Source organism: Puma concolor, chromosome F2, assembly GCF_028749965.1.
Source record: "Puma concolor isolate L17-30 chromosome F2, mPumCon1.1.hap2, whole genome shotgun sequence".
In the NCBI taxonomy this organism is placed as follows: Eukaryota; Metazoa; Chordata; class Mammalia; order Carnivora; family Felidae; genus Puma; species Puma concolor.
In genome coordinates, this window is record NC_141684.1 from 17,189,642 (window position 1) to 17,210,002 (window position 20,361).

The 20,361-nt window shown below is 51.5% G+C and overlaps 2 protein-coding genes across 3 annotated transcripts in view; one reads left to right on the forward strand and one right to left on the reverse strand.

Moving 5' to 3' along the window:
* The window catches only part of CF2H8orf76 (chromosome F2 C8orf76 homolog), a 37,366-nt gene extending 29,661 nt beyond the window's left edge, over positions 1–7,705 (forward strand). Inside the window, exons 6-7 of one of the 2 annotated variants that reach the window (XR_015246910.1) lie at positions 6,006–6,339; positions 7,474–7,705. Coding sequence is in view for 1 of the 2 variants with exons in the window: in XM_086695763.1 (XP_086551889.1) it covers positions 6,381–6,389 (9 nt within the window). In the remaining variant the exon portion in view is untranslated. Of the gene's footprint in view, positions 1–6,005; positions 6,340–6,380 lie in introns of both variants that reach the window. The other variant, XM_086695763.1, reaches the window with a different exon arrangement.
* SACK1A (scaffolding CK1 anchoring protein A) lies at positions 1,706–20,361 on the reverse strand. Its single transcript, XM_025922856.2, has 4 exons — positions 19,514–20,361; positions 11,671–11,838; positions 9,371–9,495; positions 1,706–2,535 (listed from the first exon to the last, which is right to left on the reverse strand). Exons 1-4 carry the CDS (start codon positions 19,991–19,993, stop codon positions 2,001–2,003), a joined length of 1,308 nt encoding a protein of 435 aa, XP_025778641.2. The 5' UTR covers positions 19,994–20,361; the 3' UTR covers positions 1,706–2,000.

A 20,361-nucleotide genomic window follows, 5' to 3' on the forward strand; every position in this document is an offset into this window, starting at 1 on the left:
TATTTCTGGCTCACGCTGCTTATCCACTGTGGGTCGGGTAGAAGTGGGAGGTCCTGCTCACCACGGTCTCAGGAATCTGGGCTGGCGGGGGGGGGGGGGGGGTTCCATCTGAGGCGTGCTCGTGCATAGCCAGCTGCACCCAGGCTCTTAAAACTTCTGCCGGGAAGTGATCCTCAACATTTCTCATATTGCACCAGCCACGGCTAATTTCCCAGCAGGCAGGGGTCACACGTGGCAAAGGTGTCCAGAGGAGGAGAAACAGTATTTGTGAACCCCTAAGATGACAGGCCGGTGGAGAGTGACGGGGGGCAAGAGGGCTTGCTCCTGTCCACTCAGGCCAAGCCAGACACAGACAGAGGCAGGAGCGGTCCTTTGGGGCTGTTGGCCCCCAGAAGTCTTTACCTTCCTGAAACTTCCTCAGCAGACTGTGGAACTCACTTTAGAACCTTCTGCAGCCCCTGATTGTTCTAGCCTCGTCACCGCGGTCAGCAGGAAGACAGCACATCGGGACTGGGGTTTAAAGAAACTTAAGGAACCAAAGAGGTTTTGGGTTGGACTTCCAGGGAACTAAGGAGGAAAAAAGTAAAATGAGGACAGGAATGCTATTTAAAAGAAAACAGAAGCAAAGGTGCCTTTGCCAGGAGTACTGGACAAACAGGGATGGGCTGAAGGGGGGTTCTCTCTGTAGAGCGTAACTTGGGGCGCCATGAGCTGTTGGGGTTCAGGAGCCAGCAGGAGGAAGGGCTCTGTCCTCCCAGCCCTCCACGACAAAAGCAAAGCTTCTGAGCCAGAAACAGGCAACAGCAAGACATTTGCTGAGATGAGTTGGTGGCAGGAGGGCACGGAAACAGGAAGTTGCCTGCGGGTCTCTGTGGCTGCTTCTGTCAGGCTAGAATAGCCTGGGTTCCATCCCTCCCCCCAGCTATAACACCCTTGTTCATTGGGTCTCGTTACCTGTCACCTCCCTCCCACGTGTCCCCTGAGGTCCCCATGTGGGCTGCCTGGCCCTCCCAGTGCTCCTTCAGATTGCTGTATGTATTCTTTGTACCCCAGCTAGGCTGTGCCCTCGAGATCTGGTACCACCTCAGGAACAAAGGACGTGCTGTGACTCTGATAATGAATGAACGATGGGGCTTGTGAGGGCCCAGCACCCTTTTTCAGGATGTCAATGAGCCAGACAGAGGCTCCCGGGTCTGACTGTGAGGGGGCTGCAGGATCAATGCTGAGCCCTCCATGGTTGCTCAAGGCCGTGCTGGACACTGACAACTCAAGCCCCAGGGACTGGCCCGGACTGGGGGGACTCTAGGCCAGCCCAAGGCTCCCTGATGCCAGAAGCTGAGCTGCAGAACTTCATCCCCTCGTCACCTTGGCTCACCCCATCCCTGGTGGCTACAGTTTCAGCTGGCCCCACACTGCTTACAGCGGCACGTTCTGGGGCCTAATTCATCGGGCCAGGGATACTTTCCCAGAAACATTCAGAATGTTCCCATACCTGTGGAATCTCTGTAGAGTGGGCCATTCCCGAGCACTGGGAAACAGGAGTACCTTGGTCCCACCCTCAGCGGACCTTTAGTGCCTCAGTTTACCCATATGTCAAACTGGGGCTGCATCCGCCCCTTCTTACGTCTCAGAGATTCAGGAAACATTATTATTAAAGGACTGGCTGCTCTCTGGAGGAAAAGGACTCTATTTTCATGATTTTGTTCTCTAGCTCCCCACCCCACCCCCCCACCCGGAACTTTCTGGAATGTGCTCCACAGGCCAAACTAGAGAGGGAAGCCCAGGATCTGGTGGGTGTCGGCCAGTGAATGGTCTCAGGCCTGGGAACATTCAAACACAGAGGACAATGTTGTCTAAGCACTTTCAGCTCAAGGGGATGCACGTTCAAAGCTGCTAGTATTGAGGTGGGGTCCTTGGGCCAGACAGCCCAGGAATGCCCGGCCCCGGCCCTGGGTGGTGGCATGTGGGGGGGAGGGTGTGCTGCTGGAGGAAGCGACCCTTCAGAAATGAGGGGAGGCCTGTAGAAACGGCCTCCAGATGTGGGCCGCCCTGGGCACCAAGCCCAGCTGCTCGAGCTGCAGCCGAGTGGGCCTGTAGGCGTTGAGGTTGCTGTAGGGAGCCAGCGTGCTGTCGTGGGGCCTCGGGCAGAAGTGGGTCTGTGGGCTCGGGGCCCCCCAGGGGCCGTGGTGGGGCTGAGGCCTGGGGGGCAGAGGTGGGTTTGGAGCCAGGGGACTGCCTGGCCCCGACGACGCCGACAGAGTCCGGTTCTGGGGGTTGCTGCCCGTCGAGGGGCTGCTGAAGGGGTTGGAGGACGTGTGGTCGCTGGCGGAGCAGCTACTGCCACTGAGGCGGCCGGGCGGGGGGCTGTGGCCGGCTCTGGGCTGGAGGGGGGCCGCCAGCCTGGGAGACTTTGGGCCCATCACGGGCTTGGAGGAGGCGTAGAGGTGGCGGAACTCCTCGTCAAACAGCTCCACCGCCGGGCCCGTGAACTTGGAGAGGATGTTCCGGTGGACGTGGCCGCAGAGCCAGGTGAAGCTGCAGGGGAAGAGGAGCGTGAGGGGTGGGAGTGGGGAGCTGGGCTGACCGCCAGGCTGTGGGAAGGACCCCATTTCATCCTGGCAGCACCCGTGCAGGGTGGCCGTGGGAGCCCCCTCACTGATGGTAAGACTGAAGCTCAGAAACCAGCAAACGTTTGCAGGTGAACAGTAAATACACCAGGTTGAATCCCGGTGCTCAGATGCTGGCCATCCCTGCGGAAGCACAAAAGGGCTGACAGCTGAGTCTCAGTGTCCCCAGCTCTGTGCCGATGAGTCGGTCCCCTAGCTGCTGAGGCCACTTGTGAAATGTGGGAACACCTGCCTCTTCTGAACGAATAGGCGTCTGGGGAAGGCACTGCAAGAAAGCGGCCGCTCCTTAGAAGGCAGGGGCTGTGTTCTCTTGAAAGCCTTAAGGGTGTGGGCCCAGCTCAAGCACCTGGACCCGAAGAGGTGGGAGGGGAGGGAGTATCACATGCTGTTCAGGAGGTGGGAGGTGGAAGGGAGAACACAAGGCGGGCCCATAAGCACCAGAATGACACAACTTGGGCATGCTTCGCCCGGACCCCCAGGGAGGACACCCTCCAGCAGGGACCGTGGCCCTCCCTCTGTGTATTGGTCTTAAATGAAAATAAAATTCTGAAGGCATTTATGGATTACTTTTCACGATCCCATGATTGAACCAAATTCCTTTTTATCTCTGATGGAAAAGCCCCCTCATGATCTCTCCCTGCCCCACATCCACACCCCCTTCTGTGCCTGGTGACAGCACAGAAGACCCACCAAAAGGGTCAGGTTAGAGATTTCTGGGTCCCTAATAATGGGAACCCAGGTGTGGGGAGCAAAGGTGGCAGGATGGTCACAGGGAGACATGGTCGCTGGGGGGGGGGGACAGGAGTGACCCCCACCAATGGTCTCAGCCACCCCCCCACCAGCCTAGCCCAGCCTGCAGAGTCCCTTCCCGGTGAGGCAGGGCAGGGCCCAAGCGGGCCGCAGCAATCCTGGGAAGAACAAGGAGGCTTTGTTTAAACCCCGCCTCCCACCCGGGAGGAGCCTCCCACATACCCCAGAGAGGTGAGCAGCTGATGCTGGGCTAGGGCCAGCCAGGTGACAGGGAAGGCGGCAAATATGGGGACAGGGGACCCTTGGCTATGCTAAGAAATCAATCGCCCTGTGTAGTTTGAAATCAGACTAGATTAGGCCAAGCTACTGCATGCTTTACGCAACAAAACACGTGCAAAGGTGCCTTAGCAACTCTTCGGACCCCCACGGCCCCTGCACCCCACACTCAGGTCCCTTGTGGGTCGCTGTAGCCCCTGCGTGCCTGCGCACTGTGCTGGGGTCCCCCTCCCGCACACCCCACATGGCCATTCGTCCTGTGCTCTAGTTTTTACTCTTTTCCTATCACCACCCATGGTAAGAAATACACTTCATTTCTATTGCTTTTTGGCACTTCGTACATGGAAATGACTTTCACAATCTTTGGCTCAAGAGCAACTCTCATGACTGGTCTATTCTTGGCCCATTTTAATTTATGTAGCTATTTACTTGGTTATTTTAAATAATGTAATAAGCACCAATGAACCCACCACCTAAAATAAAAAGCTAGCATCTTGACAACAACCAGCATCTAATCATAAGGGTCCCTCCCAGCAACCCATTTTCCAGGGCCCCCCAAAAGAAGGAATCATCATCCTGAATCCTGTGGCATAGCTCCTATACTTTCCTTTCTCTATTACAAAAAACAAAAAAAGTTTTATGTGTTCTGGAAAGAAAATGTCTTAGTTGTTTTTAAAGTATATGTAATATTTGGGGATTTTTTTTCACTTAATATTATATTGGTAAGATTTAGCCATGTTATCTGTTTCAGTACTCCATTCATTTTTGATTGCTGTATAATATTCCACTAGTGGCTAGATGATGGTTTATTTCTCCATTCTCCCATTGACAGGTATTTGGATTGCTTCTGCTATATTTCTGTTGTGACCAGTGCTCTAATGAACATTCTTACATATGTCTTTTACTGTACCATGGGCTCATTCTCTTGGAAACATACCTAGGAGGAATTGCTGGATTATAAACCAGGTGAATAGTCAGCTTTAGGAGAAAACTCCTAACTCTGTTGAAAGTCACTGTATAGATTTACAGTCCCATCAGCAATGTAGAAAAGATCCTGTACATCCAGCATTTGGTATTGTCGATCTTATCTTTTTTGCTTGTTGAAAAGGAATAAAATGGCCACTCATTCTAGCCTTGATTTGCACTTTCCTGGTCACTGATGATGCGGAACACCTCATCATGTTTTCACACGTTTGCTCCTGGCCGAAACGCCCACTCATGCCTCTTGCCCACTTTTCCTTGCCCTGCTTTGCTCTTGTGATTCCTAGGAGTTCTTTGTGGTTCTCGACACAAATCTTCTCAGGGCATCATGAAAACCTGCTATCACTTTGTCATCTGACTTTTCACGTTCCTCCAGATATCTTTCAATGAACCAAAGTTCTTGATTGTAATATAGTCCGATTTAGCAATCTTTTATAGGCAAGGCTCTTTTGTGTTCTGCTTAACACAAAGGAGGGGTGTCTGTGTTAAAATACTTAATCTTTGGGGGCACCTGGGTGGCTCAGTTGGGTAAGCGTCTGACTTCGGCTCAGGTCATAATCTCGCAGTTCGTGGGGATGAGCCCTGCATTGGGCTCTGTGCTGACAGCTCAGAGCCTGGAGCCTGCTTCAGATTCTGTTTCCCTCACTCTATCCCTCCCCCGTTCATGCTTTGTCTCTCTCTGTCTCAAAAATGAGTAAACATTAAAACTTTTTTTAAATAAAATTAAAAAAAAAAAAGACACGTAATCCTTATCCTAAGGGCTAAATGATATTCATGTATTCTTTTCTACTAAGAGTTTTAAAGTTTGTTTTTGACATTTAAGGCCTTTTAATCTATTGGAGGGTGATTTTTTTTTTTTTATTGTATATGTGTTTTGTATATATACTTTCTGTATGGAGATTTTTTTTCCTTTCCCCATGCCCTGACATGCCCCATCATGTGCAGGTCTCTCTCTGGGCTTTCTGCTCTGTTCCACTTGTCAGTCTGCTCCTCCAGAGTCACATTGTCTTCATCACTCAAGCTCCATGACAAGTCTTGATCTCTGGCAGGGCAAGTCCTCCCTGCCTGTTCTTCAGACTTATCTCAGCTAATCTTGGAGAAATACATTTTACGTCATGACCTACTCACACATACAAACACATACATGCCCCTGCAACATGTTTCCAGAACATCCCTTACCTTGGTCTGCTCTCATTATGTTTATTCTATCCTATTTCACTATTAAAAAAATTTCCAGGCATCCTCCACTAAATTGACTTCCTATCCTGCTAATGGATTGATGATGCACACAGTTTGAAAAACTTTGTTCCTCTAGCTACACTGGATGACCAGGACCTAATGTGGACATTCATTCATTCATTCGTTCAACAGATATTTATGGTCATATATGAAACTCAGGCACCTGATTAACTGTACTTCACGCCAGGAATGCAATTGAGAAGAAAACAGACCCAATCCAGGTTCTGCCATCATGTTTCCATCTTGGCTAAACAAGCCCACAGAGAAGCTCTCTAGGGGATGATCTGGAAGCTATAAGATAAGGAATTAGCAGGATAAAGACAGCAGGAATGACCTCTCCAGCAGAGTAAATAATCAGCAAGTGCAAAGGCCCTGAGGTGTGAAAGAGCATGAAAGACCTGGAGGAAAACAGTGTGGCCACAGCACAGTGGAGGGGAAGGAAAATCCTGCTGAGACAGAGGCCATGGTAAGAATGAATTTTTTTTTTTTTTTTTTTTTCATTTCTAGGAGCAGTGACAAGTCTGGAAGGATTTTCAGGATGCAAGTGATTTGATCTGGTTTGAATTTAGAAATCTTTCTGTTCCTGGTGGAGAAAGCCCAAAGGTGGAAGGGCGGCTCGGGGCAGGAATGGAATCAGGGCCAGTTAGGTTCTCATGCTGTGCCCACCAAGGCCCCACCCCTGGACCTGCCATTAGGAAGTGGGAGCTTCCTCCTGGTTGACCCCCCAAGCACCTTCCTAGCTCATGCTGATCTTACAGCACATATCACACCACTCTACAGCCATTTATCCATATTTTTTGATGACAGAGAAGAGCTCTGTGTCCCCAGACCTGGCACAGTGCCTGTGCTGGGGTAAGACTTTCTACAAGAGCTTAAATGTTGAAATACATACAAGCCCCCCAACCTCACCCCCACCCCTCGGCCGAAGATGCGGACAGAGCTCTTCAGTTTGAACTGGGTGCAACCAGGGCCAAAATATCTGAAGTCCAGGGATAGCTGGATTGAAAGAATGAAATAGAGACTGCTTTAACTGTGTTTTAACTGGAGACAACTCTGAGAGTCCCAAGGAAAAGGATTTTCGGAAAGCCTGGCAAACAGGTCCCCCTTGAGAGCTGAGTGCAAAACAAGTTATAGTTGCCGCCCTGCACTCTCTCCAGATTCTTCAGTTCTCAGGAACGGCCTTGCATGTCTTCAAGCCCACTGCCAAACCTCCTCCTGACACCTCCCGTATCCGGAGGACAAGCCCAGTAGCAGAGAGGACGAGCTCTCTCTAGGAGAGCCAGAGATCCTAGCCAAGGAAACTGGTGACCCTGGGCCAATCACCCACCCTCTCTGTGCCTCAGCTCCCCCATCTGTCAACTGGAGGAATAATGCCTCCTTCAAAGGCTTGTCAATCCTTACGAAATGTCTGACCACACCTGGCCAAGGGTCTGGCACAAAGCTCAACAAGGTTGGCTCTGCTTCCTTCTGCCCCTACCAAGGGCAAGGGCCGCCCCTGCGTGCTGAGCCCTGTAAGAGCAAATACAAATGAAAACAGGCTTAACTCTCCCTATTTAGAATAAGAGGAGAGACTTTTCCTCCTCTTCATTTTCTCTTTCAGAATTTCTTTCTCTGTCCCTGAAGTCAGAGGAAGAATCGAATGAAGAGGCCTTTTGCTACATTTCCCCAGTAACTACCTGGAGCTTATACCCTTTTGTTCTACCACAATTTCCACGACTTTCCAGGACTTTCTACTCTTCATCAAACCTCATATAAAAAATGCTCAGGCTCAACCATGTCTTAGGATCACTTCTTTATGGAGGCTACATATGCCACATAAAACTTATAAACAAGTCCATATGCTTTTCTCTTATTACCTTATCTTGTTTAATTTACAGGCCCCAGGCAAAAAACCTAGAAGGGTAATAGGAAAAAGAAGTTTTTCCTCCCCATATAGTGGGTATGGGTTTTTTCTGGAGGTGATAACAATATTTTGGAACTAGACAATGGTAATGGTTGCACACACAGTGAATGTACTAAATGCCACTGAATTACACATTTAAAGTGGCTAGTTTTATGTTATGTGAATTTCCCTGTAAAAAAAAAAAAAAAAAAAAAAAAAGAGGGAGGGAGAGAGAGAGAGAGAGAGAGAGAGAAAACTCCTCAGCTATGGTGGGCCCCTGCTTCCAGGCTTGGCTCCTTGGGTCTGGGGCAGCTGCCCTGATAGAGATCTGACCCTTCCCATCCAGGTGGCAAAACAGGTCTAGTGGCAGCTTGGTCAAGGTCAGAGGCCAAGGTCAGAAGCCTCAAGTCCTGATGCGGGGTGTGAGGCCAAACTGGGTCCCAGCCAGAGCTTTATGCCTTGATGGACAAAAGCTGCGAAGCTGGTTTTGGCCACTTGGGGAGGGTAGCTCAGCCCCACCTCAGCCTCTTAGGGAACAACCGAGTGCTGGATGCAGGGCCCAAGGATCAGAAGCAGGTGGCCTTCCTTTTGCACAACGCCGCGGAGAGACGCTGTGGATAGAAATGCCCTTGGGGCTCAGTGACCCCCGGACGCTGGAGGTGGTCCCGGAGGACTGCCTCTCGTCAGATACCTTCCCGGTATAAAAGCCATGAAACAACCACGTCCCCCTGCAGACGGACCACACTGCATTCAGCTCCGGTGCTGCACAGCTGAGGAAAACAAGACCCAGAAAAGGTGGAGAGAGAGAGGCCCAGAGGAGAGCAAAGGGGAACCTCAGCCCACCCCAGCCACCTCTTCCCAGGCTCCCATCACTCTCTATGTGCTGCTTTTTTTTTTTTTTTTAAGTAATTTCTATGCCTAACATGGGGCTTGAACTTACAACCCCAAGATCAAGAGGCACATGCTCTACTGACTGAGCCAGTCAGGTGCCTCTGATCTGGCTGTTGTTTATCTCCTTGGGGTGGGTTACTGGGAGCTCCAGAAGGGTACCCCAGCCCGGAGCGTGCCTGGTATGTACCCAGGAGGGCTTTACGTAGCTGTCCAATGAATGAAGGAACAGAGCGGTGTGGTGCCTTGCCCAAGGTCACCCAGCCAGGAAGCTACAAAGCTGGGAATTGAACCTCTGTCTTCTGACTTCCAGTCTGGGCTGCTGCCACTTCCTGTCCCTAGCACCAGCCTTAGATCCCATGGAATTTGGACACACTTCTGAAAATAAACTAGGACACACACACATACACACAGCTCAAAGCAAATTGCATAGTTTTACAATCGTGCCTGAGCGAGCTGAGGAGGGAAAAAGAAAATTCGATGTCCTATGGCAATCTGAAGGGAAACTGGAAGTGCCTCTAGAGCCTGAAGCTCCACCAGGAAGGGTCCAGATTTCCCTCTTCTGCCCAGACTGGTACTGCCTCCCGCCTCATGTATGTGATAAAGTCCCAGCCCTGCCGGGCACAGGACTGGTAGGGGTGTGTGGGCCTGAGTGGCAGGGGCTGCCGTGTATCGTGCTCAGCCTGGGCCTCCTCCAAGCCTTCGATAGGTGAAACCCGGCACGCACCTGTACGATCCAGACAGCACGTATCTCCAGTCCGAGATGATAAACTTCTCCTGGATTTGGCCGGCGAACTTCCGGCCTGATTTGGCACAGTATACCTCTCCTTCCACACTCCGGATGGAAATGTTCTGTCACAAGGAGAATCAAGCTGTCACTCACTATGTATACATACATGTTTCTCTAGGAAAACATCTGGAAGGATGCTCACTAAGACATCAACAGGAGGGGTTATCTTTAATTGGTAGGATCATAGGCCATTTTTATTTTTCCCTTGGCTGAATTTTCTAAATTCTTTTCATTGTCCTGATATTATGTGAATAATGGGAAAGACAAAAAAAAAAAAAAAGGGGGGGGGGAAATGGTAGAATTTAAACAAAGCAGAAAATAGAAGAAAGATGAGGGCCTAATGCCCATACAGCCCTTAGTCTAGGCTCCCATGGACTCCAGAGGCCTGGCAAGCCCAGCCTTGCCTTGTAAGTGACATGAGTCCCTGACCCCAAGCTAGTCAGAGGGAAGTGCAGCCAGAAGGGGTGGCTCTGTTTGTCCCTTTCTCCCCCAGGAACACCTGCTCCCCCGGCCATCAGCCAGAACCCTTGGGAGGCTGGAGAAATAAAAAGGACAGGCAAATCACAGGGGTCTCCAAGGAAGGTAGGATACTGGTGGGGTCCCATGAATGTCTTTAGTGGCTGTGCGGGCTCTGGGAAGGGGATATCTAATGCCTCCAACAGTGACTCCCAGCCTCTCCATAAGCTCTATGACATGTTGACGGGAGGACCACATCCCACTATCCCTTGGTGGTCAGAGGACTGTTACGTGTAGCTGATGTGGGCCATGGAGACAAGGCCTGTGCTGACTCTCTAGGCCTGTTTTGATGACCTCATGTCGAGGAGGTGTGATCCAGGTAACGTCAAGCAGACGCAGTAATCAGAGGACCCTGAGGCCTGCTGGTCCAGGAGGTGCCTGAACTCAGCAGCATCCCAAGTAGTGAGGAGGGGAAGTGAGGAGAGCAGGGTCTCTCTCCCGGAGGCTGACCTTGCCTGACCTAGAGGAGAGTTGCCAAAGGAACTACCCATGTGCTGTTGAGCTGGGTCTGCTTATAAAAACTGGGTGGTTTTACATTTGACCTTGAATTTACATTTGGCCTTAATATGGACCGCAATGTCCTTCTCTATGTTTTTTGGTTTTTTTTCACTTCTCCAACAGATTTATTTTTGAAAGGAATGGATTTTGAGGAGGAAAAACATAGGGTAGAGATATGGAATAGAAAATAAATACAAATGTAAGCTGTTTTGCTAATTGTTTTATAACCACAACAAATTCGTACAGAGAATGCCCTGTACAAAACAACACAATAAAGGTTCAAAGATCGAGGTGTTCCCCTAGGCAAGGCTGAAGATTTCAGTCTCTGGTATTTGGAATTTGGGCTGCAGTCCTTGTTTTTGGATGGATCACTGGGTGTGTGACACAGTCCATGCGATTAACCAGATATGAACAGAAGAATGGCCACTTGGCCCAGGTAGAAGTAGATGAAGCCCTAAATGTGACATGACTAAATGAACTCTCATCTCTGGGTTTCTTTTCTGATTGCCAGAAGGAGGAAGTGGGGAGTTGGGTTCAGTCCAAGAGGATCAGCTTTCTGGTGGGGCTGGGGAGTCCTAGACATGCACCAAGCAGGCCTGGATGTTGTCGCCCTGGCTTATGACGTGTAGCCACTGGGTCTCAGCCAAGGAGAAAAAAAGCATCTGCAGAGATTGCTGCCCACGGGATATCCATGGGCTCCTTGCAGTTCCCAGCCCCCGTGTGTCTGTGTGAGGCCAAAGGGCTATATGTGGGAGTGATGGAGTCCGTTCGCGGTCAAGTGCTGCGGGGTCCTCCTGTTCTCTCTCTCCCTGTCGCTGCCATTTTGGAGGCCATGTATTCCTTATGGCGTAGCTACAAGATGGGGAGGGCGGTCTGTCCTACACTGGACTTTGAGCAAGAAATAAACCTTTATTACGTTAAGCCATTGAGATGGGGGGATCTGTTAGCGTGGCATAAGCTATACTATCCTTTTTTAAAAAAAATTTAATGTTTATTTATATTTGAGGTGGGGGAGGGGCAGAGAGAGAGCCGGAGGCAGAATCCGAAGCCGACTCCAGGCTCTGAGCTGTGAGCACAGAGCCCCTTGCGGTGGTCGAACTCACCAGCTGTGAGATCGTGACCTGAGCCAAAGTCAGGCACTTAACCGACCAAGCCACCCAGCCACCCCCAGCTATACTACCCCAATACAAAATACCTTTTGGATTCTCATTGGGAGCCCCTACCTTGAGGTGGCTGTCAGAGACCTGGACTTTGTCACACATCTCTTGGAAGAGCTTTACGCCTCCCTGGTCCAGCAGCACACAGACAAACACCCCGCGCTTGTTTGCAGCCTCTAGAATGTCACAGAAGATCTCCACATCCGTGAACACATCCATCAGGATGGCCAAGACCTGGGCCAGGGCGGAAAGGTGGAAACAGAGTCAGGGGCCCCGTGCTAAATGGTTGCATCCAAACTTCCTAAATCCCAGTGGGGCTAAGAGAGCCCTTCTCACTTCGGTGGCGCTGCAGGAAAAAGAAACGGGGATGGGGGGAGGGGTGCTCTGCCAGGGCAGCATTCAAGGGAAAGAGCCGTTGTGGAGGCCTCTGTGCTAATTCCATCTCTACAGTCCAACCACACACCCTGTGGCCACTTGGTCCACTGTTGGCGCAGCAGGCACAGGAGGAAAGAGAGAAAGGTAGAGACCGAACGCAAGGAGGGGACGAGAAGAACAAGAGGAGGCGGCCAGGCAGGTTTTGGGCAGAGAGATAGATTTAACGACATGGTTGCTCAGTCATGTGGAGCTCGAAGGCGCTCCAAGGCCACTGGCCTTCAAATGGCGGTAAGCCACACAATCCTCGCCTCAAAAAAAATCCCCGTGGAGACCCTATTATAGACTAGACTAGGCTGAGCTGCCCCAGTGGGATGGAGAAGGGAGTCCTGCTCAGCCAGCAGTTTTCTGCCTCCTCTGTCATAACGGAATCCTGGGGAGGGAGCTCGAGACATCCAGCAAAGCAGGGGACACGAGTGTGTGCCTGCCGGGCCAAGCAACCATTCCTCCCCCAGCCAGCAGGACCCAACCTTCGCTTTAAGGAATCCCCTCTGTTCCACAAGCAATGTGGTTTGGGTGGGGCCATTGCCTTGCGCTGGATTGGGCACAGGGAGGGCACATCACCAAGGCCAGACCAGTGAGAGCACTGCATCCCCTGCTGGCCACAGTGATTGGCCCGGGGCCGCTCACATGATCTAAGTTATTCTAAGAAGAGCGGGTTCAGGACTTCAGGACTTCTGGGGGAAAGGAGGCGTTCTTGCTACCCGGGTGGCTCAGCTAACCGATTCTGAGCTAGATTCCGAGCTACCGCTGCTAGCGGCCAGCTCGCCATCACGTGGGGACAGTCTGCCCGAAAATGAAGCCAGTCCTACCCTTCACTTTCCCACCGTAGATGTCAGTACATGTTCCTCTTCTTAAACTTGCTTGGGGTTGTTTTCCACAGTAATGTGATTTATAAAAAGAAATGTATGGTCTCTGACCCTGTTTCTGGCACCAGAAACACTTGGAATTTCCTAAGTGGTGAGAGCTGAAGGAGAGAGATCCTTTGTTATGTTAATGAGGTGGCTTTTGGATGGGAACTGGTTGCCAGGGGAACCAACTCAGTGATTAGAGGGTTGGAATTTTCTGTCCCTCCCACCACCCTCCCCCCAGGGAAAGAGAGAGGGCCTGGAGGTTGAATCAACCCCCAATGCCGATGAGGTAACCAATTATGCCTGTGTAATGAAGCCCACTAAACACCCCAAAAGGACGGGTTTAGAGAGCTTCTGGGTTGGTGATTTGGGCAGAGCAGAGTGCTCAGAGAAGGCATGGAAGTTCTGTGCCCTTCCCCATACCTTGCCCTGTATCTTCCATCTGACTGTACCTGAGTTCTATCCATTATAATAAACTGGTAGTCTAGAAAGTGAAAAGTTTCTTTGTTTTGAGCCACTCTAGCCTGCTGATCAAGTCCAAGGAGGGGGCTGTTGGAGTGTCCATTCTGAGCTGATTGGTCAGAATGGTCAGAAGCACAGATGACAATCTTGGCTCGGGACTGGTGTGTGCTGGGTTGCAAGACACCCAGCTGGTGTCAGAGAATTGCTGAATGATGGGAGAGTCCCCCACAGTGGGACTGGAACAGAAGCAGATGTCTGTCACCCTATCAAAAGTCTGTCCCAATACCCAAATCATGGCATATTGACAAGTGGGTCATTAGGCAACCATTAAAAATGATAATTATAATGGTTACATGAAAATTGTAAGACAGGGTGAAATGCGGAGGTAAAACTTGCTGTGTAATCCATGCTCAACACGTGTATTGGCAAATAATGAATTCAGTTAAAAAAGGAAAACAGAGAACAAAATGATAGTATGTCCAGTAGGATTGCCAGTGAGGGACAGTAGTACGTACACACATCAGCCAGCACAAAGCCAAAACTAGCAGTCAAGTTTGGACTGGGCACTAGGGCAGTTTTCAGCATTCCCTGTAATAACGTTCCACCATTTTTCTAATAATATATATAGTATATTATTATATATTAATGTATAATAATATGCTATATATAGTATATATGCTATATATAGTGTATATATAGTATACTCTAGATATATAGAGAGTATACTCTGTGTCTCTCTATAGTGTATATAGAGATATAGAGATTTGTTGGCCATCAACATCTGGGAAGTAGCAAGGACAAGAAGAAGGTCACTGAAACAGGTGAAGGAGATGTCTGGTACCCACTTGGAGCTAACTTCCTGTTCAGATGATGTGGGTCTCTGGACAGGGGAAGGAACTGCCCAGGTTAGAAATCAGAAAAGATGCTCTAATAGGGAGGCCACACTCCTTTAGAGCCATGGATGGCCCCGTTATCATAGGATTGTCTGTACATATTTAAACTTATGGTACCAAGGACAACTGAGACCCTCTCTGCCAAAAGATAAACGCCTCCTCCTTGAGGGAGATATTGACAAAAGGGACAGTTCTCTCTCCCCAGATCAGTAAATCCTCCCATTGTGTTCCAGTGAGTCCTTGTTTCCCAGAGATGAGGTTGGTGACAGATTGAACAGAGAAGGGAGCAGCTTTGCAAATAACCCCACTTAGTGATTTAAGGGATGCTTGGAAATACAGGCTCACAACATCTAGGTTTATCCTGTTTGCCTCCTGTTGGGATTGTTTCCCAGCTGGATTGATTCAAGGCCAATACCCTCTTCAGTCCCCTGCGTGGATGTGCTACCTTACATGGCATAGCAGGATGAATGAGGAACTCCAGAAAGATATGTCCACATCCCAACCACCAGAACCTATGGACGTGACCTCACTTGGAAGAAGTCTTCGCGGGTGCAATTAAGACTCTCAAGATTAGATCATCCAGGATATCTAGTAGGTCCTAAATCCAGTGGCACATGTCCTTATAAAAGACACTCAGGAGAGAGACAGAGAGAAGAGGAGGAGTCCAGGTGAAAATGGAGGCGGACGCTGGAGTGAAGTGGCCACAAGCTGAGGAATGCCTGCAGCCACCAGAAGCTGGGAGAGGAAGGCAGGACCCTCCCTTAGAGACTTCAGAGGAAGTAGGGCCCAAGTGACAGCTTCATTTATGTATGTATGTATGTATGTTTATTTATTTTGAGAGAGAGAGAGTGGGGAGAGGGGCAGAGAGAGAAGAGAGAGAATCCGAAGCAGGCTCTGTGCTGCCCTACCTCATGACCTTGAGATCATAACCTGAGCCAAAATCGAAGAGTCAGATGCTTAACGGACTGAACCAGACAGACACCCCTGACAGCTCCCGTCCTACTGGAGATGAGGTGACTGCTTTGGACAAGCCACATACCCTCTCTGGGCCTCAGTTTCTTTACTGATAAAACACTGCTCAAAAATAGAGCATCAGCTATCATTCAAGGTGCATCCAACCCTAAGCCCAGATAATAGAAATGAAACCATGTGCAAAAAGCATAGGTTTTTATTCTAGTTTATAGTTTAAATATGACTATGATTTTTATATGCATTCTGAGCAAGTATGAATACTGTTAGAATAACATGCAAAAACGTTTTAGTCCAGATTATGGGAGAGGATTAAAATTAGTGCCTACACCTCTACGGACATAAAAAAGAAATAAAGTAGGCCAATCAGCTGGACCAGCACATCGGGGTGTGGTTGGCTGAGAAGAAGGAAGCACTTTGATGACATCTTGTAGGGGAGGAAGTGCCGTGTGGCAGGCCAGCTCTGGGTATCTGAGCCGCAGTGAGACCAAGGAACCCCACCAGGGGGCTGCTGGGCTGCTGGGGCAATACCCACACGCAAGGGTCATCCTGCGGGGACCTCAAATCCTGGCTGAGAATCTCTCACAACCTGCCAGACAGATGTGAGCTCCTCCTGGGCTGAAAATCCTGATGCTTCGGGAAGGGCAGGGTGTAGACCGGGAAATGGGATTTGGGTCCTGGTGGGGCCCAGGCATGTTGGGGACAGTTGTTGGGAACACTTACCACCCCACCCCCCACTCAACGCTTCTGTTTCTATTCTTGCCTCTTTCTCTTCTATCTGCTGATGCTCCTTTGTTTTCCAAAAACAACAACAGCCACACGCAGCGAGCGGAGTGGCATTCCTTTACAGTTTTGCAAGTCTCTGTGGTATCTGACTTAATGGAAGACAGATGGCTTCTCGTATCTGCTTCTGCAGCAATCTGTTGTGCTGTGTTGTGTGGGTGGAAGCATATGAAGATAATCTGGCCTCACACAGATAAGTGATTAGAGAGGGCATGGCCTCCCAGGCCCACTGACAGGATCTTGGAACCCTCAGGGATCCTGACCACACTTGGAGGATGTATTATTAATCACGGTTTTTCCAGGGCGCCTGGGTGGCTCAGTTGGTTAAGTGTCCGACCTTAGCTTAGGTCATGATCTCAAGGGTGGCTCAGTCTGTTAAGTGTCTGACTTCAGCTCTTGTGATCTCATGGGTGGCTCAGCCGGTTAACTGTCCAACTTTGGCTAAGGTCTTGATGTCAGGGTTCATGAGTTCAAGCCCCAAATAGGGCTCTCTGCTGTCAGCCCAGAGCTTGCATCAGATCCTCTGTCCTCCTCTCTCTCTGCCCTTTCCCTGTTCGTGTTCTCTCTCTCTCTCAAAAATAAATAAACATTTTTTTTTAAATCATGCTTTTTCCATATTTTATGATGCTTTGCCATCCAGGGTTAATTGATTCCTGAAGACTAGCAAAAACACCTTGCCTAGGAGCCTTTGAAACCCACACCAAGCAACCCCAACCCCCTCCTTTACCTAACACACACCAAGCCAACAGTCCCCCTGCCTTACGTGACCCCAGGGCTGGGTCCCGGACAGCGAGGGACCACCTGCAGCCCAGAGCCCACTGAGATGGCCCCAGCTACACTGCCTGCCCACCCCTTTCTTGCAGAAGCACAGTAAGGGCCTGTGCCCATGCATTCCCCTGGCTCTGTCTGCCTCCCGACGGATCCGGGTGCTTCCTGTGTGGTCCTGCGTGGCGTCCTGCTCCTAGGGAACTGTGAGTAAAAACTTCTCGATTCATGCCGGTCATTTCTGTGCCTGCGTGTCTTCCCACCCCTGGGACACCCAACCCCTCCCCACTCCTGACCTTCGCCCAGAATCCTTTCCCCTTCCCTCTCTGCCTGACGACTCCTTACTCAGCCTCTGAGACTCAACTCAGAGGCCACCTCTTCCGTGAAGCTTGCCTTAGTCACCCTCCCGGCCCCTCCCGGCACAGAGGGCAGCTCACACCAATGTCTTCTCCTCTAGCGGGCAGGCAGAGGCAGGAAGGCCTCTTGTTCTGCTCTGCCAACTGGTTGCAGGGCCTGGCCGTGAATTAGGCTTCATGGGATAAAGGAGTGTGAGTGTGGAGGGAAAGGGGGATGGTTCCCGCTAGTTGGTGCAAACTGGTCTGGAAAACACGGAGCGGGCTCTGTCTGTTCTTTCAGAAGGCTGAAACCACAGGAGGAGAATGCAAACCCGACCACCTCCAGTTCTGAGCGGCGAGGCAGGGGGCACAGCCTGTGACTGGGTTCCAGGCCCCCTGGGCTCTCTGTGGGCCCAGGACAGCCCCGAGCCTGTGTGTGTGTGTGTGTGTGTGTGTGTGTGTGTGTGTGTTGATGGGCAACAAAATGGGTGAAGCTCATGAAGGCCATGAGCGTGGCCTGGGACAAGAGGGTTTGGTGGGGACTGTGGCAAAGGGAACTCACCCAAAGAGGTGGCTGCCACTTAGTACCACAGAGCCAGCCCTTCCCACGGGCTAAGTGGAGCTGGAAAGTCTTACTTTCAGGTGACATCTTCAGATTGTTAAGTGTTGTCTTAAATGCATAACATGCTGTATTGGTGAAACAAAGGACATCAGGAGCCTCAGGGCCACAGGGGAGGGAAGCCTTGCTGGGTGGGGAGGAGGGGGAAGAAGAGGGACTCAGCCAGGGGATTGCTTCACAAGCCCTAACCTGGCTGCTTTCCAGGGAGCCTCACTCCCTGGAGCTGTGGTTGACAATCTCCCTAATACCACTGGTCCCCATGCATCAGGAGGGCACTGAACTTCACACGCAGAGAGACCAGAGCTAGCGCACTTAGGAACAGGCCCTGGGAGCTAGAAGAGACCTTAGTCCAGCCTGGAATCTGAAGCCTGGGGAGGTCAAGGGACTTGCCCTAGGTCACACAGCCAGCCCCAGGCCGTGTCAGACCTCCTGGCTGCCTGCCTCGGCCCATCTGTCAATTTCTAATGCTGACATGTCACTGAAACATGAAATACTGCTCTGAAGCAGCCTTGCGACTTGAAAAGCCAATGCTCCACCCACTAACCTTACTTAACTTTTCGGAACTCCCCCATCCACCCACAGCCTCTCTACCTTATGCGGGCTTTTTTCCATTCCCCTCCCCCCCTCCCCCCCCCCCCCCCCAGCCTTCAGATCTCACACAGTACTGAACTTCAGAGGGGATTCAGTCATGAGACTGGGGATCCTAGCAGAAAATGAGCTGAAATATCGGCTTGTTCTTTTTTGAGCCTATTCTTGCCCCTCTGCAGCTTCAGGAGAGAGGAGTGGGCATCTGAAGCTCTATTCGGAATGGTTATTTTACACACCGTAGAATGAGTTACATTCCCCAGCTGCAGCAGGTAGCCAGTGTGGCCTGTGATTCTGGGGCATAGGGAGAACTGACCAAATGCCAGTCACCGTGCCTGAAATTCTATCAGCCAACCTCTGGTCTTGAAATATTTTTTCTTCTTCTAAAGTCACGCATTAAAATGTAAATACTCTGGGGAGAGAGAAGCCTTCTCTCTGCCTATTCGGTCCCCTATCTGACCGCCAGCTGGATTCAGGTGCTGCACAGTCCTTTGTGGGCAGGCAGGTCTAAGCAGAGTCTTAGGGGACAGGGGACAAGTGTATGCTGCAGTGGACGGGCCCCTTCATTCGGGGGCACAGAGGGGGGGCACCTGGCCCAGCCGGGGGAGTTCAGGAGAGCCTTCCTGAGAAAAGGACTTGGGTGCTGAGTCCTGAGGAAGGAATAGCCATCAGCTGGGTGAAAAGCAGGGAAGGTGAGAGGGTCCCAGGCAGAGAGAACAGCACATGCAACGCCCTGAAGACAGAGCACCTTGGGCTGGAGAATCTGCGTGTCCCTCAGTTTTGAGTGGCAAGAGCTGGGAGAGGAGCTGGAGAGGGTTGTGAGCTATAAGGAGCTTGCTCTTCTCACTCTGGGCAATTGGGAGCCACGGAGGGCTCTAAGCAGGGAAGGGACCAAGTTAGATTTGAAGCATAGAAAAAGTGCTCTACTGCCACACGGCGACTGGGTGGGTGGTTGGGGGGAGTCCGGATAGAAGAGGAGGGGCAGGCGGGAATCTATCACAGGAGTTCCAGTGATGGGTGGTGGTGGCCTGGACCCAGACTGTGACAGGTGGGATCAGAAAGTCAGTGATCCAGGGTGAGACAGAGAACAACATCCCTGACTCCATCCTAAACCCCAGTCTTCTGAACTCCATCCCTTAAAGCAGGAGGCACCCCTCTTCTCTTCTACCGGAACCCACCCCACGGCCACGGAGACACAGGCCCCACCACCGATACCTGGCTGGTCCGGGTGATGCAGCGGCGAATGAGGTCTCTGATGTTGTTGTGCTTGTCTGTCTGGAAATACACGGTGGCGCTGGACTTTTCCTTCAGGTAGGGCTTCTGGGCTGAGGTCCAGCTGTGCAACAGGGTCGGCTCGCTGCCCTCAGAGGCCACGGGGAAGTAGGTACCGGACTGCAGGGAGCAGGAGTCGAGTCCCTTGGGACCCGCCTCTGCCCCTCCTGGGGGCTCCGGGGCACAAGGAGGCTGCTTGGCCTGGGCCTGGATGTACTGGGCCTCCACCGAGGACAAGAAGTCTACCTCACCTTCCTGGCCAAGTGCCTGCCAGTAGGCCTCGGGACCCCCATCCAGGAGGGCGTCTGTGGCCAGCCGGGCACTCTCATTGTCGCTGAAGTCAGCCCTGGCCGGCCGGACCCACTGGCTCTTGACATCTTCCAGGCGTTTCCGGATCTTGCCCACATGCCTTGACCGGCTCATGCTGCCCTGTCCCTGGGCCGTGGTGGGGAGGCCGGCGCCTGAGCTCCTCCTGATGGCAGGGCTCGTGAGCCACGGAGTGGGGATGAGGAGCCCTCAGCACTCCTGGGAAGCACCCAGCATCCACCTGCCACCCCTCACACCCGCTCCGCTCGGAGGAAGTGATTTAACGTTGTCCTGAGTAACACTTCACAGCCAGGCCTTGGCTTATCTCTGGGCGACACCGCCCTGCCCGCGGGCTGCAGGGCCGGCTCAGTCACGCCCTGGCACACTCAGCCCTGGGAGCCGGCCTCTCCTCCCAGCAGCCTGCCTCCGATCATTGCACAATGCTCCAGATCCCCGGCCGGCCGCTGGTACAGAGCGGGGAGGCT